The sequence below is a fragment of the Xenopus tropicalis genome, chromosome 4 (assembly GCF_000004195.4).
Source record: "Xenopus tropicalis strain Nigerian chromosome 4, UCB_Xtro_10.0, whole genome shotgun sequence".
In the NCBI taxonomy this organism is placed as follows: domain Eukaryota; kingdom Metazoa; phylum Chordata; class Amphibia; order Anura; family Pipidae; genus Xenopus; species Xenopus tropicalis.
This window is the reverse complement of record NC_030680.2, coordinates 25,236,633-25,247,089: the sequence shown is the minus strand read 5'-3', so window position 1 is coordinate 25,247,089 and position 10,457 is coordinate 25,236,633. Positions and strand designations below refer to the sequence as shown.

Here is a 10,457-nt window from a genome sequence, read left to right as displayed (position 1 = left end):
TGGAAAACCCATCTCCCATAGACTCAATTTTAATCAAATGATTCAGAATATTAAAACTGATTTTCTTTTTCTCTGTAATAATAAAACAGTACCTTGTGATTGATCCCAACTAAGATATAATTAATCCTTATTGGATGCAAAACAATCCTATTGGGTTTAATCAATGTTTTATTAATTTTCTAGTAGACTTAAGGTATGGAGATCCAAATTACGGAAATGCCCCTTATCCGGAACACCCTTGGTCCCGAGCATTCTGGATAATGGGTCCTATACCTGTATAGTGATATTTCTTAATTTTTTAAGTCTCCCTTGAGGCTTCGGCACTGACCAAAATCCCTGCTTCAGTCAAGATCAGTAACACTGGGCCCAGACATGACTTATTCCCTGCTTTTATTTCTTCAATATTAGTATCACTTTTCACCCATTTCTCCCTCCCCTGCCCCTTGATTGCACCTTCTCTTTTCAGTTACCCTTTTCCCTTGCACTACAAGTGTCCGTCATCTCTAACACCCCCTGGCAATACAATAAAAAGGCAAGAACACCACAAAATATGCATTAAATTTTTATTTATAAAATAGATGTTATTTGTTTGTATTAAATTTTAGTCTAAAAGAAACCTGCCTATTTGCTAGTTGGTCCAGAGGAAGGCGAAAAACCACCATCTAAAGCCAGAGCCAATTTGCCTCAGAGGGGAAAAAATTCCTTCCTGACTCCCAAAAGGGCAATCGGACAAGTCCCTGGATCAACTTGTACTAAGGGTTTATGTCAGTGTGTATGTGAGGGGATTAGAGAGGAGGTGTCGCTGGCTCTACAGTCGGAGATTTGAAGTGTGTGAGGGTGGAACAGAAGATAAATGGAAGAGACTAGCTGAAGAGAAAAAAGAGATTAGAATAAGGCAAAGAGCATGCTGGTTGAGGAGTAGACAAATAAAGGGAAGGCAGGTGGAGCTAAAGTTAAGAGAAGAGACCTTGGGTGGAGCTATGGTAATTTGAATCTAAGGTCCCACTGGTGGAGCTGTGGTGTTTAAAAAATGTGAATGCCACTGGTGAATCTGTAGAAATCTGTGGTGAGTATCACTGTTGCTGTGGTTGTTTAAAATGAAGATATTAAAGAAAAGACATCATTGGTGGAGCAGTGGTAGTCTGAGATATGATGACAGATAATGATGACAGATCTACAGTTAGAAAAACAGATCTGAATGCAGATGTTAAAGGCAGAGACTGCTGGTGGAGTTACAGTTATTAAAGAGGAGACGCCACTGTGGAGGAGCTGGGGCAGCTGCAAGGGATCGTGTTGATGGAGCTACAGATGCTAGAGGTGTGGTAGTCTGAGGAAAGAGCCTATTGGTAAAGGAGCAGTAGAAGAAGGAGAGATGGTACCTTTCTCTGCAGCTGTTCCTTTCTCCTTGGATGGTATAGAGGAGACTCACCCTGGGCACTTGATGTTATTGGCCACAGGATCACACACAGGCAAAACCCTCCAGGGCCATTTGCTGAGCCTCCTTCTGTTCTGGTGATGCTTCAATTGCGCAGAAGTCACAGGCTCGCCGTAGATGTTCCATTGCCCAGCGAGGCCGTAGATGTTCCCTGGCCTGCCATAGATGTTCCCTGGCCCGCTGTAGCTGTTCCCTGGCCCGCTGTAGCTGTTCCCTGGCCCGCTGTAGCTGTTCCATGGCCCAGCGAGGCCGTAGTTGTTCCCTGGCCCCGCGTAGCTGTTCCCTGGCCCGCCGTAGCTGTTTCCTGGCCCAGCGAACTGCTCTCAATCCTATATAGATAAATAAAATCACAGTAAGGAGAAAAAACTAAAATGAATCCCTGGGACGGCCTTTCATCTAACTAGTCTGAACTACTGAACCCATTTCACTACAATTACCAGCAGATTTGACATGGCGGTAGTTCCATGATTCTACTACGAGTATGCTGCGTCTGCTACTGACTTGCAGCAAGCGAATTGGATGCAAATGCTGTTACTATTGCTGCGCAGAATGAACTGCAGTTTACAAAAGCACCTACTAATTAGCACATGTATTGCTGCAGGCGCAACAGTTGCTAGAGTAATGCAACCAACTAGCACTTGAGATTTATAACAGGAAAACTGCAAAATAAAACTTATATGATTCAAAAGCAACATTATTTTACATTATATTATTGTACTAAAATGTAATAATTAGGTAAAGTTTATTATTCCTAGCACCACTATTACAATTCCAGCTCAAGCAGCTTCTCATTTTAGTAAGTTAAGTGATGTGACAGTACAGCCATAACAAATATAATGGATTCCCTCACCTTGTTTGGCCGGCCGGTTCTGCACAGCCCGAAGGTGTTCCTCGATTTCAGCCCTGATGGTCTTCGCAGGGGGCAGTTCAGTAATGAACGGGTGCTGCAGCAGCTCTTCCGCACTCCATCTCCGGGAAGGATCCTTCTCAAGGCACGACTCCAAGAAGGACACAAAAGTTTGAGACCTGGAAAAAGGAAAAGATTTGAGCAAGATAAACAGATGTATCGCTTTAATCGCTAATATGCCAAGGTGAGAGACACACAGAGTTGCAGTATCAGCATCGCACAGTGACATGAGCTGGGAAGGACTCACCAGGTCCTTGATATGAGCCTCGGAGAGTCGTTGTTGATGATCAGGTCCGACACTAGTTCCTGATCGGCGTATGCTAAAAGTTAAAAACATATATATATGAGTCGCTTCAAACATGAAGCTGAAGTATTGGGGCTTATTCGCTATTTCCACCATAATAGACATTTTGCTTTAGAATAATTATAACAAACAATACATAACAAACAAACAATACCCCTGCACATAGAAACACAGGCATGGCTTAGATTTCTGCATGTAACAAATGACTAAATAAAGACTCTTTGCCAGACTGGGTAATAATTCTTTGGTTACAATGTACAGAAACCCACAATTGTTGTGATTCACTTACGTGTTTTTCCCTCGGCCATTTCGATGGCAGTGATTCCAAGGGACCAGATGTCACACTGGAAAAGAAGACACCAAAGAGCATTAGGATAGAATTGGGTTAGCGTATGATTTAGATACTTGTTACCGGGGGGTTCCCAATGGCTTCATGTTTAGCACTCATGTAACTGAATTGGCCTTTACTGAATGCAGCACCCATTTGTGCAGACACATAAATGCCATTGGGTCCTCCTACTGCTCCTACAACATACTTTGGTGTCGAATTCTGGTTCCATGTCCCTCCTCCTAAAGGCCTCGGGCGCCATCCAGTGCGCAGTCCCATCAGCCTGCTTGCACTTCCCTGTCTGTGGGTCCAGGTCCCAGCAGAGTCCGAAATCGACTGAAATGACAGATTTAACATATAAATGGAAAATTCATTCATTTTAAGGGCAATAAGATAAACACCTGTATCATGATACCCTCTGTACTTTATATCCACAGAAGCTTCCCCCCATCCATTCATCTTACAACTATAAGTTTTACTCACTGAGTTTGATGTTCCCCTTCTTGGTGAGCATCACGTTGGGGCTCTTGATGTCCCTGTGAACGGCCCGGTGGTGGTGAATGTGGTTGAGAGTCTGGGGAGATTGAGATGTAGGTTATAAGAATATAACAGACATTTGGCTTAATATTCCTAACAAAGAGCGTGTAACACAATGTAGGATAATGATGATCTACAAAAACATATATATAAATATATGTAAAGTAAAATAATAGAAGAGTCTTTAAGGGGTTAATCCAAGTTTACCTTCAATACTTCCCTGCAGACATAGCCAATCCAGGTCTCCTTCAGGGATTGGCCTTCGGTGCTGTCGATCAGGTCGTACAGGGAGCCGCCGCTGCAGTACTCAAGGACAAGCTGCAATAGGAAGGAATGATTTCAGGCCGTGTATGTATTTTATCGCCTCCAATGGAGATCTCTTTGGCACATAAGGGATGAATGTGATGCAACAAACAATTTCTTACCTCCAGATACTCTGATGACTCCTCGTTTGGAGCAGGGTGGTAATAAGCTCCATAGTAAGAGGCGATGTTCCTGTGCCTGCTGAACTTCAGGAGAAAGCTTACCTCTCGGCAGACTGACTCCTCATCCTGGAGAGGAAAAATAGAAACCCTTTAGCTCACATAGGCAGCCACACAATAGGGATGATATGGAGAAAGGAACTATAAAGAAACCTTACCCGAGTGATGTTGGCCATCTTGACGGCTACCTTACCTCTTCGATGGTGATGGCCCTGTAACACACACAGAAAGGTGTAACTGACATTCAATATTAGCTGGAAATATCAAGACTCATATAGGGAACAAACTGACAGAAATATTGAGTTATTAAGGAATGTAATCATGTGCATAGCAGGGATAGTGATAGCACTTTCAACTTGCTTTCAGCTCCCCCTGCTCTCTAGGAATTTGGTTGGTCCCTTACCATGAACACGGCTCCAGTGCCGCCCTCTCCGATTTGCGTCTCCTTGGTCAGCCGACCATCAGGAGGCTGGGAAAAATAGATAAATAGAATTAACAGGGGATTTTATTGATAACATAATATTCCACGGGGTAAAAAATATGTATTAACTACAATGGGGGCAGAAAGGAAGGAGACGGACTTTTGGGAAGGAGGGGCATGAGAAACACATGAGAGACAGAGGCAATTGGCAGGTGTGAGGTACATAAAACTGGGGGGGTATCACCAAACCAACACCCAAATTCCATGCTCTAGCAGCCCCTACAGGGTGTTGGTCATGTATGTCACCCTCTTTCCTACTCACCTTATAAATTTCGGAGAGGCGTCCGAATTCAGCTGTTCGCTGAGGGAAAATTTAAAGATTTTGTTAGTTTAAAGGGACATTATTAGGCCCAACACTTGCTGAGTAACAAAATGGTACTACCCTCATGTGGAACATGCCCTTCCACTAAAAGTGGGGTCCCATAGCAAATTCACTTTAAGGCCTTTTAAACCATGGCCAAGAATGGGATTTTATTCACAAACCAACTTATTAGTCTTTGCCCCACTGCGCCCGCTACACCCCCTGGGCCCCCAGCAGTCACAGGGTCTCCTTTCTCTATAGTTACACCCCTGGATAGTAAAGAACTGTCTGATAAAGTGTCTGATTCTGGGATAAATTGGCCCCATATAGAACCAGATATTTATTCAGGCTCATTAAAGAGCCCCATATGGGCAGAACACTGCTCTGTGTGTCACTGAATGGGTTAACATTCTATACTTTACACCAAAACCCTTGAGTCAAATGAAATCCATAGCAGGAGCCTTACCTTCCTCCGGGGGGCGCAGAATGGCATTGCGCCCTAGTGGTTTTGCTCTTAAAAGAGCAGTTGGGTTTAGAAAAAAAAAAAATCAGCTGATATCAATGGAAGATGTTTTTTCCAAAGAAAAGCTGAAAATTTCAGGAAAATCACTGAAAATCGCTCTGAAAAAGCTTTGAAATCACTCAGAAATCGCTCAGAAATCGCTCAGAAATCGCTCAAATATCGCTTTGTCGCACAGAATTTCACTGTATGGGGGGGACAGAAATGAAAAGATATAAGTTCCATGGTCCGGCCCTCTCTGCTATACAGATCAGGATACACTGCATTATATTCACATTATTCCCCCCTGACCAATCCTTCCATTTTACCCAAAAAACTGATATTTATTCTCTATGATATTTTCATTCAAATTTCTGAAATCTGATTTCTGTGTAATGTGACATTATCTCAGGTTAGCAAAAATCATGCTGCTGAGTTCTGCAGCAATAACGGCATTAAAGGTGAAGTTCCCCTTTAAATTATGGTGAAACAGGTTGCAGCATTTCCCCGTATTTGGCACCATCCTTCCTTCTATTAGAACATAATGCCCGGTCCCTCCTGCAATGTTATCACCACCATATAACTAAGGCCCAATGGTGGGAAAGCAGACAAGGATTCTGGGAGTTGTAGTTCTGCAGCAGCTTGGGGGCCACATGTTGGGGGACTATGGATAATACTGGGAGTATTCTATCTCTTAGGTCAGGAAAAAAACTGGCATAGGCACCTGCCCTGTTATACTACAATTCCCAGTATCCAATGTAACCCAGTGCTGTCATGCCTGATAATATACATAGCACCCAGGGGTAAGGAATACACATATATATATACATAGCACCCAGGGGTAAGGAACACACATATATATACATAGCACCCAGGGGTAAGGAACGGCTGACAGTGGCAGATGCAGCCCAGTAACCACTGAAAAATCTATGCCATGTTGTACTGACCCCCTGCTTGTGTTTCTTAGTTCAGAAGGCAACTGCAAAGGCTTTTAGGGCATGCTGGGAGCTGTAGTTCTGTGCTAAATAACTATGGGCAAAGCTCTATATAACATAAAGCTCTCAGATATTACTAGGCATCATCACCCCCCCATCACTTGCACCAGTCCAGGTGATGCCATCATTACTAGCATAGGATACTGAGATTCTGACTGTTTAACAGGATGTACCAATACATGGGTAGGGGGATTTCAACTTGCACAGAAGGGTAATAGCAATAATGGCAGCTCTCAGAGCAGAGGGGATCCCATATAAAGGAAGGGAGAGGATTACAGGTACTTTTTTTGGATTTCATGAATGAGAACAGTAGTTGGATTGGGAATGATGGAGCACATTAATGTATCCCCTGTATGAGTGTCTGTATGCTCCACCCACCTCTATAGTAAAGATTAATATACCTAAATGGGTTGCAGCCAATCACATTTGAGTTTAAGATTTTACCTATGACTGGCTACCAAGATCCAACATGTATATAAATAATGCTGAGCTGAATGGGACCCTAGCAACCACAGGACAAGGGCCACAAGCTGCAGGTCTGATAGGGGATGATGGGAGTTGTAGGTCAGTGACAGTAACAGGACTACAGGCTGAAAGTATGATAGGGGATGCTGGGAGTTGGGACAAGCAATGGCTGCCTGTCATTAACTGCCTCAGACAGCATCAGTGGCCCATTAATGCCTGCAAAATGGCAACTCTGAAACTTTATGCTTAAAAGCTTTTTAAAGAAGGCAGTTTTATGTACAAAGTAAGAAACAGAGAGAGAAATATGAATATTAAGAGCATTGGAGGCAGAACCTGAACACCAAGTGGCCAACTGTCATCCCAAACACTGTCAGACTTTGCCCTTAATAATTTCCAAACTTGTTTTAATAAAAAGCAAAATTAAAAACAACATAAATATTAATATTAGAAGAGGAATCTGAATCCCAAATGTTATTTTATGCTTTTTGTATTTATTCTGAGAGGTCTGTAGCCTCCCTGCTCCCCTATTTATTCCCCCAACCGCTACTCTCCAATAGTCATGTTTTATATGTATGTATTTATGTATTAAACTTGAAAAATTCTATGCAAACCCAAGGCTAATATCCCAGGCGCTACCTAGTGATGCAATTAAGTAGTGATTTTCTGCATTTATGTCATTATTTTCCTAAAATGTCCCCCCAGCGTGTGGCGCGCTCCACTTACCTCTGATCCCAGAAATGAAAGTGAGAAAAGCCGTTAATAACGGACACTCTAGCAACCAAATGACAGTTAAAACCGTTAAACTTAAGGGCATCACAATGGTTCAGTCACACATCAGGCTTATGGCAGTGTCACAGTGACAGTTGGTGGCTGTGAAATAGCAGCTTTGAGACTTGTAGCTTAAAATCATACAAACCAGACACTTTTAAATACAGTGTGACTTACAGTAAGCAATGGGAATATCAATATATTAGAAGAATGTGGATACCAAATGTTATTTTATACTTCCATGTATCTATGCTGAGAGGTTTGTAGGCTCCCTGTCCCCCAATGCTTCCTACCAACCCAGCTCTCATAATAGAGTTTTATATTTATTAAATAAAAGAATATGTGTAAAACCAAAGCTAATACCCCAGGTGCTTTCCTTCATTTCTGCCATTATTTTCTGCCATTATTTGTCTCCAGCGATGAGCTCTCCCACCTGGGCTGAACATTTCCATCTCGTACCCCTGAGAAGAAACATAAAATTATAGACACCATTGGATACCCCTGTTTGAATCACTTACGCCAAAAAGCGCAAATATTTGCGTACTTTGCAAACCCCATAGACTTCAATTGGAAGGCGAACTTTAAAACCTAGAAAAGCCATTTCTGGCCAGAAAACTGATTTTAAAGTTGTTTAAAGGGTTCCACGACCTGGACAGTGGCATGCAGGAGGGGGATCAAGGGCAAAAATTTCTCTGAAAAATACTTTGTTGACACAGAGTTGTGTAAAACCGCAAAGGCAGCTGGCAGACCTAGCGGAAATACGCGGCGTATTTTGCTATTTCGCGCTATTACAACCATGGAAACTGGATTTGCTGAAAAACGCCATGTGTGGCTTGCGCGGCGTTTTTAGGAAAAACGCCACGCGAACCCAAATTGCGAACATACGCAGAAAGAACACCCGATGTTCGCGCAAATTAGTTCGCCGGCGAACAGTTCGCTACATCTCTAATGCTGGAATGCTGATGGCAGTTTCTGGTGACGACTCCCCTATGAGTTTGGATGGTTTATCCTACCAGGCACGGACCATTAGTGTGCAGTAAAAATATATAATAAAGTCCTAGAGAAAATATTAAATATGTAATACATTCAGAGAAAAGCAACCAGATCAATGAATTTAGAAATCAATTTTTTAAAATTAGATTTTTAACTTAAAAGAGACAATGATCATTATATATAAAAATATAAAAAGGTCAAAATAAAAAGGTTAATGCTCTTCTTTTTGAACATCCAATTGAAACTAGAGGAAAGGAGATTATATGGTCAGTACAGGAAGGGTTTCTCCACTGTCAGGCCACTCACAGTCTGGAACAAACTAACAAGAGAGGAGGTAATGAGTGATTTGGGATTTACTGGTGAGACTCTGAGATCTTTGAATGCCTTTAAAGTGGTTGAAAAGTCAAAAATAATGAACACAAGGTTAGGGTATACCAGTGATTTCTCTGAGTGCTTGCTTATTGATTGCAGCTTCTACCACAATTTATTAAATAATTATGATATCATTACTACTAATACAATTAAACAATAATTATTGTGTCCAGCACCACTTTGGTTCCATTAATGGAAGATGCAAGCAATGGGGAGCTCTAAGGCACAGAAATGAGTTCTAAAGGGTCAGATTCAATGTGACAGATGATTTCCTTCTATTAAATGCAAGCCCGATTAATATTTCCTGTAAATGATGTGTAGTATTTTGAGATTAAATAAAGAAGAGATATTGCTAGTGAGGAATGGTTTTACCTTTATTTGATGCCTGATGAGAGTTAAAGAGGCAATTTTCTATCCTGATGGAGTCCGAGGATAAAAGCTACTCTTAAATGGGTTGTCCTGCCCGGCAGAATCAGAACATGGGGAGCCATTCGCATTTCACAGTGTCACAGCGTCGGATATGCTGTAAGTGACTGAGCAACCTGCTGTTAGGGCCGGGGTGCCAGAGGGAAACACAGAAGAGAATGTTAAATAGTAGTAGGAGACTTTCTTATATTTGTTCTTTAACATATCAAGGGGTAGGGATTAACACTTTTATTCTTGCATTGACTTTATTCCCAAAGCAGTCTATACTGTATCAATATTTAGGTTTTTTATAAGAAGGATTGTAGTACACACAAAGAGTAAGGAAGTAATGCCCAGCCCCATCCAGTTTGTGGAATTCCTATGGACATACCATTTAGACAATCCTGTGTCTTCTGCACACATGGAGTACAGGAATTGTCCCTTTGCTCACATTGAACATTTCCAACCTAAAAAAAAAGTTACAAATACAAAAAAGTTGAAAAGGACCTGCTGATCTCGGGAAACCCAAAAGTAGGAGGCTGTAGAAGTAGTAGGTATTGGACAGACAGGAATAAGTTCAAATACGCGGCTGTAGTTAAACAACCCCAAGACTGGCCATACCGTGGTTAGACTATACTTACAGAACAATGACACACAATGCAGGGATCCACCTTTAATATGTAGGAGCCTCCATTCTCTAAAAGATGGCCTTCAAAGAGACACTCTGAAAGGGGAAGCAGGTTAAAATATTAAAGAGATCGTGTCCTCTACAGAGAAGGACATGTTTATATGTCGATATTAAATAAGGGGAACATTGTTTCTAAGCTGGACTGAAAGGATTCAGAGAATGGAGACACATGCCGGGACACGTACCTTCACAGGAGGAGCAACATTCCCCAGGAAAGACGTAAGGATGTGAGCAGGAAGCAGAGCACATGATTGCCTCACAATGCACCTCTCCAAGCTGAGTGACAAATACAACAGGAAAATCAAACTGCGCTCACATCAAATATGACTGCGCCCAATTGCATGCATGGACACTAAGGACCCCCAAAATTGCCACCAGCCTGGACCTGGCTTGTGTCCATATAAGATATATCAATACCCTCATATTTGTCAGGAGTCTCATTGATTTAAGCACTTCTCAGCGGTTTGAGAAAGCTGCTTTGGAGTGTTTGCTAATGG

At 42.0% G+C, this 10,457-nt stretch overlaps 1 protein-coding gene and 1 long non-coding RNA gene across 2 annotated transcripts; both read right to left on the bottom strand.

The window, feature by feature from the left end:
- Positions 1-708: 708 nt before the first annotated feature.
- Positions 709-3,708, bottom strand: LOC116410326 (traf2 and NCK-interacting protein kinase-like). The gene is made up of 4 exons (XM_031900576.1): positions 2,936-3,708; positions 2,590-2,662; positions 2,286-2,461; positions 709-1,764 (listed from the first exon to the last, which is right to left on the bottom strand). The coding sequence occupies exons 1-4, from the start codon at positions 2,952-2,954 to the stop codon at positions 1,460-1,462; spliced, it is 573 nt and encodes a 190-aa protein (XP_031756436.1). The 5' UTR covers positions 2,955-3,708; the 3' UTR covers positions 709-1,459.
- Positions 3,709-9,663: 5,955 nt separating this feature from the next.
- On the bottom strand, positions 9,664-10,208 carry LOC116410325. The gene is made up of 3 exons (XR_004222291.1): positions 10,146-10,208; positions 9,914-9,996; positions 9,664-9,739 (listed from the first exon to the last, which is right to left on the bottom strand). It is a non-coding gene; the product is annotated as an uncharacterized LOC116410325 (long non-coding RNA).
- Between the last annotated feature and the right edge of the window lie 249 nt (positions 10,209-10,457).

Bases quoted from the DNA above. Each gene is read 5' to 3' on its own strand.
- LOC116410326 (XM_031900576.1), bottom strand. The intron at 2,462-2,589 runs GTGAGTCCTTCC...TCCTTTTTCCAG, and splicing joins AGGCTCATATCAAGGACCTG to GTCTCAAACTTTTGTGTCCT. The intron at 1,765-2,285 runs GTGAGGGAATCC...TTATCTATATAG, and splicing joins GAACCGGCCGGCCAAACAAG to GATTGAGAGCAGTTCGCTGG.